This window comes from Rissa tridactyla, chromosome 7 (assembly GCF_028500815.1).
Source record: "Rissa tridactyla isolate bRisTri1 chromosome 7, bRisTri1.patW.cur.20221130, whole genome shotgun sequence".
In the NCBI taxonomy this organism is placed as follows: Eukaryota; Metazoa; Chordata; class Aves; order Charadriiformes; family Laridae; genus Rissa; species Rissa tridactyla.
In genome coordinates, this window is record NC_071472.1 from 51,407,855 (window position 1) to 51,421,554 (window position 13,700).

The 13,700-nt window shown below is 48.7% G+C and overlaps 2 protein-coding genes across 11 annotated transcripts in view; both read right to left on the reverse strand.

The window, feature by feature from the left end:
* DOC2B (double C2 domain beta) overlaps positions 1–3,730 on the reverse strand; it is a 50,249-nt gene extending 46,519 nt beyond the window's left edge. The window contains exons 1-2 of one of the 3 annotated variants that reach the window (XM_054209657.1): positions 3,608–3,730; positions 2,597–2,698 (exon numbers count right to left, since the gene is read on the reverse strand). The gene's annotated coding sequence lies outside the window, so the exon portion shown is untranslated. Of the gene's footprint in view, positions 1–330; positions 585–2,596 lie in introns of all 3 variants that reach the window. The other 2 variants (XM_054209658.1, XM_054209659.1) reach the window with 2 other exon arrangements.
* Positions 3,731–3,820: 90 nt separating this feature from the next.
* The window catches only part of RPH3AL (rabphilin 3A like (without C2 domains)), a 46,643-nt gene continuing 36,763 nt past the window's right edge, over positions 3,821–13,700 (reverse strand). For all 8 annotated transcript variants that reach the window (XM_054209662.1, XM_054209663.1, XM_054209667.1 and 5 more), the window contains 2 exons: positions 13,255–13,431; positions 3,821–6,725 (listed from right to left, as the gene is read on the reverse strand). In XM_054209662.1, coding sequence (XP_054065637.1) covers positions 6,691–6,725; positions 13,255–13,431 — 212 coding nt within the window. In that variant the 3' untranslated portion in view covers positions 3,821–6,690. The remainder of the gene's footprint in view (positions 6,726–13,254; positions 13,432–13,700) is intronic.

Genomic DNA, 13,700 nt, shown 5'->3' on the forward strand with positions numbered 1-13,700 from the left:
CACCTCTGGATGCCTCGCCTGCAATTCCCAGGCAGGTCCAGGCCAAGCATCCAATAACTCACAAGCATTATCAGTGTTAAAAAGATTCATGTTACAGAGGTACCAATTAGCATCAGAGCGCTGGAATACACAGGGGCGATATATAAACAAAGGCTCAGTAACTCCCTAACCCAAATCCTCGCAGAGATATTCTTACTCATCACACAAATAAATCTCCAAAGCCCATAGCAGAGCTGTGCAAGAGGGTACACAAACCAGAAGGCTCCTCTATGCCCTGAGGACCCTCCTTTACATAGGACCAATACGTATGGCTCTGTGGAAGCTCAGCACCTCATGCTGGGGGTCCTGGCTCACCGAGGCAGCGCTGGAAGCAGCGCAGGGAAGCGTTTTGCAGCTCACTGCAACCCGACGTGAGGCAGCCCTCGCGTTCAGCCCCTTGGAGAGGGACTGGGTTTGTGTCCTGGCCATGTGGCCCAGTCCTCTGTGGGGAACAGAGCTTGTCCTCCCTCCCCAGTCTTCCTCCAACACTGCAGGGAGGAGAGCCCTTCTTTTAAAATTGCCATGTGGTGAGTGACCTCTGCGCTCTGGGAGGACAGGAACCAAAAAACATGATTAAATACATGAACTGCACCACACAATACTTTGTTTAAATAGCTTTGCAATCCCTTAGGCCTTAAATCAAAGACATCCATAACCACACAGGGCTCAGGCAGGACGGTGCGGGCAGCTCCTCCCCAGTGCAGTAGCATCTGATTAGCCTAGGTGACAGCAGCTAATTCCTCATGCTACAGACAACACAAAACTCTGACAAGTACAGGAAAACAATCACAAGGTGGAAATTCAAACAGAACACGAGTCACCTGCTATCAAAACAGGGAAAATTTGGCAAGTTTCCTACTTAGCACTTACTACATCAAGGCTGCTCAATGACGCTAATTAAACAGGTACCTCCCAGACATAGCCAGAAAGATTTATATCCCTAATTTGTGTTTCTCAGTTTATTTTTCTGTCCTCCAAGGCACCGTTTTAATGGCCATGGTGTGATTGCTTGGAGGAGTTCAATTTTGCATGAGTGTCATTTGAAGATGAAGGTCTGTCCCATCAGCGGCTTGATGATTGCTCACCCAGGGCCCAGATCCTGCTCCCTGCTCTCCCGCAGCGGGGCTCAGCTGTTCACCGAGATTTTCTTGGTCTCTTGAACTTGGCTTCACCAGCACAAAAATAAATAACACTGGGCTCAGCCGCTCTCAGTGATCCAGCTCCTGTGTCCCCATCCAGGGGCTGGGTAGGTATCAGTCTGGGGACTCTTTGGGGGGGTGAATGAACCTCAGAAATACCCAGCGCAGAACCAGTGCTGAGCTGGGGGACACTGTGCAGAGCTGTCACTACAAAGCAGCACAGCCTCAGAAAGCAAGGACCCGTCTTGGAGATGTGACCTCTCCACCCAGCTCCCAAATCTAGCCCTAAAAACTGAGCCCCAGGGCAGCTCCCACACTTGTGGGGTTGCTCCGATGGGATGTGATGGCATAGGACAGCCGGAGCGGAGGTGTACAATTGCAAAAAAATAAAAGCATCCACAGTGCTGCAATAATTAGTCAGAGCTACCTCTGAAAGCAGAAGTCAGTCACGCTCAGGAGGGGGAAGGTGTCTCTTGCCAGCACCCCTTGCCCAGATGGCCCTGATAAGGTCCTGATTAGCAGTAAATCTCCAGCCCCAGATAATAACTGCTTGCAGTGATTAGGCTGTTAGGAGACTTGATGAGAAAGGGAGGCAGTGACGCCTGTTTGCTGCATGTGGTCAACTACAGAGTAACAGGCAAGCACCTGGGAGAAAATGGCATATAGCTGGGGGCTGAGAGAGCGCTCAGAGCATAACAGTTGCTGTTAAACTGCTACAGTCCACAACAAAAATACTTTAAAACCACAACCCATCCTTCCTGGCAAAATATGAATGCATCATGCAGAGCCACTCATTCCAGAGAGGGAAAACAAGAGCAATAATCCCTCCAAAATTTTACAAACACCTTCCAGTGCCAGACAGAAATCAGTGGAAGAAAAAAGAAACAAAACGTATGCCTTCAGACAAACCCACAGAACCTCTGCGAAGCATGCAGGTGAATGTGTACAGTCCTCCGCCTCAAGGGGATTTGAATTCGTCCCTCAAAGGTACAGTTCCCAGGCACCGATCAGAGCAGCACCCTTGGGTGCTGCACAGGCGTCTTCAGAGACCGCTCGGCAGTGGGGCACAGGCCAGCAGCAGTGTACTACACCAGCTATGGGGCTGGCCTGGCTCCTTTCATGTCTTGCAATGAAGATAATGAGAGGAAACACTTCTGCAGGGAGAGAAGCGCAGGGCAAGGGTGCACGAGGATGTGCATGGCTGCCTGCGCGCGCTGCCACACGTCACTGGCAGGCAGCACACATCGCATTCCCGTCTCTGCACCGCCATGGAGCTACACAGCAAGATCCTCATCTCTTGCCTCTCAAGCGTTGCTGGTATTTCTAGCGCTACCTGAATATACTGCTAATAAGAGGCAATGGTCAGGAAGGAATCTGAATGAGCAGCTCAAGATAAAAGTTTTCCATGAAATGCTTACCCGTCAACTGTCATCTTTGCACCTGCTGAAAGTCTCATTATTTGATTGCGGCATCAGCCCTTCAAAAAAACTTCCCTCAACTCTTCTTCAAATCACACCCACCTGAGGAAACAAGGCGTTATGATCAGAAGAGCAGTCTCCATCGCAGAGAGGAACAAAGCGATGGGAGCGGTGGCAGGAAGAAATGGGAGAGGTGGGCTGGCGAGACATCGCTACCACCAGCCCTCTCCCATGGAAGGAAACATCTTCTGGGGTGGATGGGGAGGAGCAGAGAAGAGCAACTGCTGCTAACTTTTATTTTAAAAATGAACTTCAGCCATCTGCAGAAATTATCTGCCATTTTGCATCACTGCCCAAGCACTCCAGCTGATAGTCCAGGGCATTCCCTGTCTGATTCAGTAATGGCCAGAAACACATTGTCTAAACACCAGCTAGTAGTCCATTTGCTTCAGCAGCGTTGAACTACTATGCATGGTTCCCACAGGGAAAGCATCCGCTTTCCCCTCGAACTATAACTGTAAAAAGCAAACACGGAAACTTGGCAATTCATGGCCAGTGTTTCTGATTCAGAGATCCCGCAGTTGACTTTCCCATATATTGGTTGTTGTCATGGCAAGCGCAGGGGGGAAGGAACAACGTAAGAGGTGGTTAGTCCTTGACACGCTCCATCCTTGGACTAATCGCAGCCCCCCAGCAAAACAATCCCAACAGCAATTATCAAGGCACTTTTAAAATGGGAAAAGCAAAAACAGATTAAAAAGCCATTTGAAACCTTGAAGCTGAATGCCGAGTGGAAGGGAACGCAGAGCAGCCAGGGCTGCACATGCTCGGCGAACAATGCGGAGATGCTTCTCTGTAGGCTAAGCGGAACGCACCCTGATTGTTAAACCGGAGCAAGTGACAAGCCTTGGGAGGCCATGGGGACACACTTGACAGAATGACAAGCAGTGCTGCTTTATGCTTAGTGGTTACAACATGGAAAACCTTCCACATAGGGGCTGAGGAGCAGACCCATGCCTCCTGCCATTGCCAGCGTGAGGCACCAAGGAGGGGCAAGACAAAAGATGAGTTTCAAGTGCAGAATTCAATTATGCTCCAGCCATGTGAATCAGCATTCCACTGGCTGGATTTTCTTTCCTCGCTGAACCCAGACCAAGGATTTGGAGAGTATCTGCAACCTGGGAATGGAAAAAAAACTTTTTACTGTTTCAAGAACGGCAAGCATTTGTTACTGAGCCAAAGTTTTATTGTTTCCAGTAGTAAAACACTACATAAAAGTTGTAAGGGATGGAGATGAGAACAACAAAATAATAAAAGACAGACAAACGACCGGAGCAGACTGAGCACTATTCACTGAGCCCTTCTTGCCCACCTTAAGCCAACGGAAAAGGCAGTCAAGTGGTACAGGCTTCAGCTAATATTCCAACCAAAGCTACAAAACACAACCAAGAGAGATGCAACAAAGAGAAACGTGGTCTTTAACAGAAAATATGCGCACAGAGCTGTGGATTTTCCTCTATCACATTCATATGTGGGAGTTCACATTCTCCTGGGCTAGATCCTTCCCTCGACCCAAGAGGAGTCTTTCCATAGACAACTGAAGGGTTCTAGTTCAAACTCAGGTGGAATTACTCCATGGAGGTAAAATATAGAGGTAAGAAAGAATGGTTTCCAGTCTCACTGGTACAAGAGCAGTCCCAGATCTCTGAGAGTGTTTTATAAAACCTAGTCTCTGTTAAAAATCAAAACCATGCCTCAAAGCAGCACAGTAAACCAGCAAGGACTACCAGGTTCCTGTGCAGAGGTGGCAACCCAGTGTGGTAAATGGCCCTAAGAAGCGAGGGCTGGGGTGAAAACACAACTGACCTGCCTGCACTGCCCAGGAATGAAGCACAGGAAACACAAGAAGAGTTAGAAACGACACACTCAATTTTAAAAACTCTTTCCGGCTCAGTGTAGAGGTTTTGATGAGAAAGTAACAGGTTTAAAGAAAATGGAGCCAATTTTTAAGTGTCTTTTTCCTTCTCCTCCTTCTATAGAATGAATTTAGGCTGGCAGGCCAAGCTGAGGCACTGCGGTAATGAGAGCGCGACCCAGACGGCCTCAGTAGGACTGTCAAAAGCTCCAAGGCAAACCAGGACTTTTTTTGGTGGCAAAATGCTTCTGAAATTGAAGACCCTACAGTCCCTCAGAAGAAACATCATGACTTCAGCTCTGAAATCATACCAGCATTTTGGCAAAAGCTGACTTTTGGATTTACTTTTTCATAAACAGCTAGTAATTTTGGCATTACCCCTTTCAGAGATGCAGGTGGTTGAGTCTCAGTGGCCAGGTTTAAACAACACAGACCACAACATAAAGCATCCCTCAGTGGAGAACAACCTCATCCCTCGTTCTCTTCAACACCGATGTTGTGAAGCCCACATTCAGTGGTTTCTCTTTACGCCATCTCAAAGGGCCCGCATCATGAAAAGGTTTTGTTTTTCTTTTTAAAAGGGCAGAAACAGATCACGGAGGAAGAGCTGGAAGGATTTTCCCAGCAACGTGCCACAGTGCATTGGCTGGAACAGCAGTAAGGGAACAGTCCTCCGTTGGACCATGTTCATTTAGAAAGAAAGTCAAGGATTGATTTCCGATCTCCTGTTAGAGTGTTCCAGCACCCAATCTCATTTATCTTCATGCTGCAGCCATTTGTAAAAACATATACTACATGCGCACAAAGCACTCAGCAGCAAAGGAGAACAGAACGAAAGAGTAATAACCAAGGGAAAAGGCTGACATTAACAGGCACAAATTGCCTTTAAATCCATTATTTCAGAGGGAGCTTTTTGGAATACTTCGTTTCTTCAGCAAAAGACGGGTCAGATCCAAAGCATTTACTAAAAATCCACGGACTCTTACTTGCCTAGTGTGGGTTTTGTTCAGGCCTTCAAAGACCTAATTGCTCTAGTGATCTCAGGTAATTTGATTTTTCTCATCTGTCAGGCCTTGGAGGGAAATTGTCCATCCCAGAGAATAAGCAGGAGTGGGGCACTCAGCTTTCTACTGCCTGACTCATGATGACACCATCACAGTCAGCCAGATGCTCGAGACTTGGAGGAAAAAGGTAAAACAAAGGCCTCTGTTCATGCAAGAGCTGACAAGGTGTGCATGTGGGAGAAGAATCTGCAGAGCTTAACAAGATAAAGTAGTATGAAAGCTTTTATCCAGTTTGGGTACACAAAGACAGTCAGCTGGGCCGGGGGGTGGTGGGCACTCTCCCACCAGGAGCTGCAGCACACACACCCCACCCATGACCCCACTGCCAAAGCATCACCCTCACCACAAGACACACACGCCAGCGCACGGCCAGGAGGACTGAAAAATTCATAGCAAACTACTTCGAGTGTTTCTTAACTAACTAAAGCGTCTCCCAGAGCAGACAGCCCTATCATCGAGAGAGACCTCAGTGGAAGTGAACGGGAGCACAACTTCACCAGCTGATTCAGGATGCCCCGCACCAAACATCATTGTTCAAACCAGAACAATGATGACAAGAAACACAAAGGGTGACAACCTGGGCCCACAGGAGTCAAGTGCAAATGGGAGCCCCAGTCTCACCCTTGGGGTTCACAGAGGGAAATCCACCCCTGGGCTGCAGTAGAAGGGCTGCAGTCTCCTCACACCCCATTTCAGGGACACAGGGGTGAACTTCCCTTTCTCCTGAAGGCTGCAAAGTCAGGAGCTGAATGCTGGGCTCAGCAGGCCAGGAACAGTGGAGGCAGCACACATTTCTTCAGCTCCAGTGAGCACTTTTTGTGCACCGTCCAACAAACACGGGTCTGGACCCGCACAGCACAGCTCCCCTCTCCGAGCAACAGCCTAAAGTGTGTGTCCATCAGCAGAAGGGGAAACCAGACCAAACCATAAACCAGGTCAGTGAGGCAGGGAGGAGAGGCAGGTGCTTTCCCAGGTGCCATTGTGTTGCTAATGCCTGTGCAAGAGCTGGCATCTAAAGTCACCAGTGGCAGCAGTTGTTGTCTGGAGTGAGGTCTACAGGTATGGACAAGGGATGAGTGATGGATCCAGGCAAAGCAGCTCCATCTTCACCTCTGTCAGCATCGCGTTTTGGTGTGGACGCACCGTTTGCCTTCAAAATATATAAAGACAAAAGTTTTGTTTAGAAAAGAATGAAGGGGAGAGACTTAACAAAGTTATTTTACAGTGCTTTTACATGCTCAGTGCCATTTTAAGAGGTTACTAAAAATAATAATGAAGAGAACGTCTGTGCATCATTACTCCACACTCTGACAGCAGTCAGGGCCCATTAAACTTTATTAAAGAAAGAAAAGACAGGGGAAAGAAACAGAGAAAGAAGGAGTTGTACTGCTAGAACTGGTCCTCTGGTAGATGCGTCCCTTAAAGGGCCAAGTCAGACAAAAAGCCCAGCTTCAGCTCACAGAGGTTTCCAAACCAGGTGACAGCATCCACATGCCACAGAGCAGGTCCTCCACGTGACCCTCCTGCCTTCCATGTGCCAGGGCTGTGGACAGGAGCCATGGCAGAACATAGCCCTTGCCCATGGCTGGGGACGGGCGCAGGACAACAATGCTCTGCTGCAGAAGGCACTCTGGCTCACGTCGACTAAACAAACCTGAACTAATCACTTCAGCAGCCCCTGGCAGAACTCAAGGTCTGCTGGGACACGCTGGTTCCAGCGCACAGGGTGAAACACGGGGCTTGCAATGTGGAGAGCTCTAAGGCAGTGGCGGGTCAATACTAACTTCTTTCCCCCTTCTCTGAACTAAAAGAGGCATAAATTATGTTGACTCCTGGAGAAAGGACAGGGGATATTTCCAGTCATTGCCGTTCAAGACACAAGTGGTCCTGCAAATTCCTCCTACCAGCTACTGACCAACATCCCAGTTGAAAGATAGCCTCCCAAGCCGTAAAACCTCTCAATATGTTTACAAAGACTCCAAAATCCAGACTTTTAACTTCTAAATTACTGACTTCCCTTGCTCTTTCCTTTATGCTTTGTTTTGAAAGATTACATCAACTATTGCCCTCAGTGCTTTGCGCAAAATGCTGAATAGAAAGTTGGAAGCGCGAGGAGTAAACGTATTGCAAAGGGCAAAGAATAAGTCTAAGGACGTGGGAGCAGGAGGCCAGACAGGCTGTTTGATCAAAGACCAAAGCGCAGACCTCTGCAATGTGAAAGAAGGCACAAAAATAGGAGTTCCATCTTCAGCAGCAGACTTGCTTCCAGATATATTGAGTGAAAGGGGGAAGAGAATGAGTCTTTGTCATTCCTCTATTTTCATGGAAAAATTCTTCAATTTAAAACTCCATAAAGAATTACAGAAATAGTGAAAGTAATTTATTCTTTAGGTACTCGAGCCTTTATTCCCTTAACTTCAAGGCAGACTCAAAAGAGCTGAAAATGTTTTGGTTCTATCACTTGAGGATGAAAACACTTTAATTCCTTAAAACATGGAAGGGGCATATGCTTCTTCTGAGGTTCACACTTACAAACGCATTGTATATAGAATGCAAATCTTGAATCATTTCCTAATGGTGTCACTACCCGAAGACATGTTTTATTTATAAATATGGCAGGACCATTCAGTGCTCTGCAGTACCAATACGAGCAGGCAGAGACGGCTCAAAGCTTCTCAGCCATGAAGGCACAAACCAGTTTTTTCTCTTTGCGGAAGACAGACAACTCGTCCTCCTCAGAAGCAGGAAAACTCAATCCCGTGGCAGTGGCAGCAAGCTTTGAACAAAGCAGGGCAAGCAGCCAGTGCAGGGGGCAGAGGCTCAGAGGAGAGAGGCTGGGTGCGGGTGAGGGTCTCTCCTCCACATCTGACCCCCCTTTCCTTCCTATGCTGTGCCCGCAGGGCAGGCAGGGGCTGAAGGCAGAGGTAGGAAGAGCAGGGGTTGCAAGCACAGCTCCGTCATGTGGTTGCCCACTTATTTTGCCCCACTGCAACAGCAGCCCTGGAAGACTACACCGATTTGGCTGTAGCTCACACAGGGACAAGGGAAAGAACAGTCAGAAAACATTTAAGCAACTTTCTCACCAAGCGCAGGAAAACAAAAGGCACCTCCCCAAAGACTGCCATGAAGAAAGTCATTAAAGAAATTACTATCCCATTTGGAGCCTAATTACTGTTAGGACAATTTTTTTTCCTACATGGAACGGAGTAGTTAGACCCACTGAAGCAAAATGTTACCTCCTCATTGTCCCTGAGGGAGCAAAAGAGACATCTGAGAAACAGAAGGGAAGAAAAAAAAAAAAAGAGAAGATGTTAATGCTTTAACTTCAAAGATGGCCTGAGAATTTCCTGCCACGAAAATAATGCAGAATGGCTCTGCCTGTCTCATGTATTAACAGCTTACATATTTATGAGCAAAAGTTGATGTCTACCCCAGCCAGGGAGGCACTGAGCCACGGAGAGCGCGACACCACCTCATTTCTAAATCCAGTCAATTCCTGAAAGACAGGGCATAAATCTCCCCAAATTAGGAGAGCTGGAAGCAGCATTTCCTGCCCATCTCTCTCAGCTCCAGGCCCTTTTCTCAGCTCTGCTCAACCTCTCCCAGCATGACAGCTACAAAGCAAGCAGCCAAAAGGGAGGTAATCCAGAACCTACAGCTTCAGCACCCTGGGAGAAGGGCTCAGGTCGGACCTGCTGACCTCTGGAGGTCCTTCCAGCCGGTCTCACCCTACGATTGCAAGCCACAACATTTCTTATACCCCATCAGGCGCTGCCATCATCGCCTCAGCTCCGAGACTCGGCAACACCACTTTTTAACGTGGCTCTGTTTAACTGCCAGCTGCTGTACTGCTCTTTAAGTATTAATGATCTAAACAACACATTGGCAACCAAACAGAGATGGGGAGACTGTGATTTGCACTCAGACGTATGCCACTCATTCATTAGCTTATCTTGTGGCTGTTTCCTCAAACCTCCTCTTTTAAGCACAAATTAGAGTCTTCTCCAGCCCCACAGCCCACGCCAAGCTCACTCACCGTTCCCTACCAGCCAGCTGTCTGGATGACCCACAGAATATCAAACAAGACTGACCTGTTCCTCAGACAAGGTCCTCAGAAGACATGGAGGACTCCAATAACTTGGGCCCATCAAAGTAGGACTTGCTACTGATCTGAGGGGAAACGCCTCTTCCTCTTAATGTACCCCCTGCAGCAGCCAGGTCCAAGCTCAAAGATGTTATCTCTGTTAAAAGCTCTCCATGGGCTAATGAAAACCACTGTAAAATATTGATGATTTCTTTGTTTAATTCTGTTTAATATTCCCTCTCTTTAATAAAAATGTTGTAATTAACAATAGTGAGGATTTTGCTCTTTTTTAACTGAGGCACCTCTTAACATATCAGCTGCACAGCCAGAACAAGGTGAGTCACCTCCCTGCCTGGGGGCAAGTAAAGGGAAAAAGAAAAACTAGGCTTCTTTCCTGTATGAAAATTTCATTCTCTTTAGGATAAAACATTCTCCAGGAAAACGAGCGTATGACCTTCCTCTTAACAGCTATCACGTCAGAGTGTGCACCTCCAGTAGCTGGAGCTTCAGAAGAAGAAGAAACACCAGACCCTCAGAAAATGATGCTTTTGAAAGGGTTTGAAAGCAGGTGGTATAAAAAAAGTAAAATTGGCAGCCTCTCAACTCACCACTCTCTTCCAGAACTTTGGCTCATGGGCTGAGGTTGCCTAAATCCCAACACAGCTCTGACAATGAGTCATTTTATGACAAACCCCAGGCTTCATTATCTGCCTCACCAAACCCCAGCCGGAGCCACACACTGCAAACCTGCAAACTCTTCTTAATAGCTCCTTGTTTTCCCTTGGCCGCACGACCATGCTGTTGTCCTGGCTTTCAGGCTTAAAGAGCTACGGACTATGAGAGCAGCTGCATTTGCAGTACCACTCCCTAACTCCCTGTTCTGGCCACGGCCTGCAATTTAAGAATGCTAAAGTGTTCTGCAAAGTTGCACTTGAGACCAGAATTAGAGCAGAGGTGAGAAAAAGAAGCGAAAAGAAAGTCACCGGTAGAACAACACCTGAGGTGCTAATATGAAGCAAAAATTGCTCCCAACACAGTGGTGTAAAGTTGCAGAGCCTTTCAGAAAAGCTACAGCAAAATCTCCCTTTAATTCTGCAGCTGAGAATCAGCAGTTTAAATGAGAAAGGATCTCTGCCCCTTGCTCTGCTTTTGGGTCAGAGCAGAGCACAGGGACTGTCCCACAGGCAGGGAGATGCAGTGAAGAGTTTTCCTAGTTTTGACATACAGCACCCATCACCTCCACCACTCTTTAGAGAGATGAACAGCAAGAGCAGCCTCTGCTTTTCGGCAAACAGTGGCATCCAGAGGGACCCATCATGAAAAGCCCCTCACAGACAGACAAAGCTCTGATCTAAAGATGGGGCAGAGGCACTGTCACCTGCCCCGAGGCTGCCCGCATTTGCACACCCCAGACCTCCAGCGTCCCAGAGCACGTAAACTCCTGGGGCAAGAGCACATCCCAAACACATCAGAGGGAAAACAAACTCACTTTGCCTCTCTCCTCCCAAGCCTGAAGTGCTGAAGGTGACCCACACTGTGGGACAGAGCATACAGCTGTGGCAAACACCACACAGGCCCATCATGTGCCTCCCACAACATGCTCGGGTTCCAGCTTCACCTCCTTGCAGAGACCTTTGGTAGTCTCAAACGCTGCCACACCAGCCCTCACCTTGCAGAAAGGAGCGTGAGGTCTAATGCTGGCACAGGACAGGCTTGGAGACAGGCCACCTCCTCTGTAGCCTGTCCTGCCACCTCCTGCGGTCGCAGAGCCATAGCTGTAGTGCCACCTAACTCCCTGTGAGCCCACAGCAGCTCCCTGGCCCAGAAGGATGCTCGCCTGGTGGCTGGTTCCCTGACGTGACGCATCATGGAGAACACTGCTTGCTACTACCCTTCACCAGCTCCCAAGCCTGTGCCTGCCGACTAAAACAACTAACAGCTTCATTCCCCCCCCAGAGCACACATAAGCAGAAATACTCGCTGCCGTCTCACTGCCTCCCTCCCCCAGCTGTGGGGGCCACGGAACCCTCCTACCAAGGCACTCGCTGCTGCAAGCACCACGTCTGAACAAAGCAGCCCCTTCTGCGGGAAGACTGGGAAATAAATGACCCCAGACATAATGAAGATCTCCACAGATATTCTCTAGTCAGCCAACCTGGCTTAACCTTTTCCTTAGCAGAATCCTCTCTACGTCTGAGGGACTATTTTAACTGGGCTCATGAGATTGCTATAGTTTTCATTTTTTAAATATATGTCCATGCTGCCTGTCATTTTTAACTCTCCCTCGCCTAGCAAGGAGAGATCCCACTGGAAAGCGTTGACCCTTTGTGCCAAGATTTGCATATGAGGTTTTTGGGAGGAAAAAGGCATTTTCTACCTGTGAGATATTGTTTGCACTGTCATAGCCTTGCAGCAGTTAGTTCGAACAGCTGGCAGGAAAGCTCCACTCCAAAGTGCTAAGCACTGTACAAACACACTGTCCAGGTGTGCATCCATCCAGACTTCAGCACGGCCTTGTAGCACCAGCAGGAAAAGCACCCAAGGGGTCACTATCCACCACCACCCGCTTCAAATCCCGCAGAACAACCTGCTGCTCCGCTCTGCGAGCTGCAGAGCCAACACACAACAGGAATCAGCTGTCTCTAATGCCACAGCCAACAGGGGCTTAAAATAAACCCAGTCTGGGGCAGCACTATAATCAGAGAGAGGACAGACAGAGCAGAAGTATCACTCATCTGATTCGCTTTGTGAAAACTAAAATTAAAGAAAACTGCAAATCTCTGAAACTTGGGGAGGGAGGGAAGAGCAGAGAAACAATTTTATGCTGGCTATTTCTAGCGGGAAGCGTGGGGAGAGGGACTATGACTCTATGTTGCACTAAAGGATAAACCTGCTCGCTCTAATCCAATTTACGCCTCAGCATGCACAGCACAAAACAGGCTCAGGAACAAAAGGAGTGGCAGTTCACAGGGCGGCAGGAACGCTCTGGAGGGTGCGGTGCTAAACGATAACTTAAGGGGTTATTGAATAGATTAGTGGGAACCGCAGAGAGAACGCATTTGCATCTCTTTCAGCTGCTCCACATCAGATGCAATAGCAGCCTCTGCTCACAGTCACTTAATTGTTCCAAGGTTGTTGAGAGGGAAAAAGTGTCTTTTTTTTGTACTGCAGAATTCTGGGAAGAGCCATGCTTGGCTTTAAGAGCCATCTAACATTAGGAAAATTTTTATTCAGTCTCATAAAACTGCTGGACTTTGCTTTGCTTCAGTAAAAGCTCAGTCTGTTCTGCTGCCTCTGCAGGGCAGGTAGGAGCTCCAGGCCTTTGCAGGGGGACAGACCAGGCTACGGCTGCTCATGGAGGTGGGTGTAGGCAGCTCCCACCCCAGACGATTACTCATGTTGCAGAATAGATTCTGCACACGGGGAAGAGGGAAGGAGTGAGTTGTAATGCTGTGACAGCATCTGCCATGAGAAAAGCAGCAGGGAAAGGTGATTCTGGGTCACAGCTTTGCCAGGTGTGCCTCTCAGAAAGCTGTGCATCAAGGGAAGTCAGCCCTAAAAGCATGGATGTGCCCAGGGAGGAGGTTCAGCTTACCATGGACTCTGCTGCCAACATCACTGTCGCGCCCATCCGCTGGCTGGTCGCTCTGGCAGCTCTCCGTGGCACTGAGGGCAGCCCCCTGCTCGCTGCCCAGGCTGCTGTGGCTCCCTGAGAGGGCAGGAGAGTGGGTTCTCCCCAGCGCCATGGCCTGGCTGGGTTCCCCAATGGGTGCTGCAGGGACACAACAGAGTGATGATGCTGTGGGAGGAAGAAGTGGGTGCAGATGCTGGCCTAGGCCCTGAGAGAGCAACAGCCACCCCGCTCCCAGCCAGGCACCCTCAGGAGCACAGTCAAAACCCAGTTCCCATGCTCAGCTCCTAAAACGGTACCAGCAATTCCCAGGTTATAAAGTCAGGAGTGAGGAGCTGGCTGGAGACGTGCTGCCGGGCAGCCAGAAGCAGCTCCCAACTGCAAGGGCAGACCCTAAAAGGCTGCAAGCC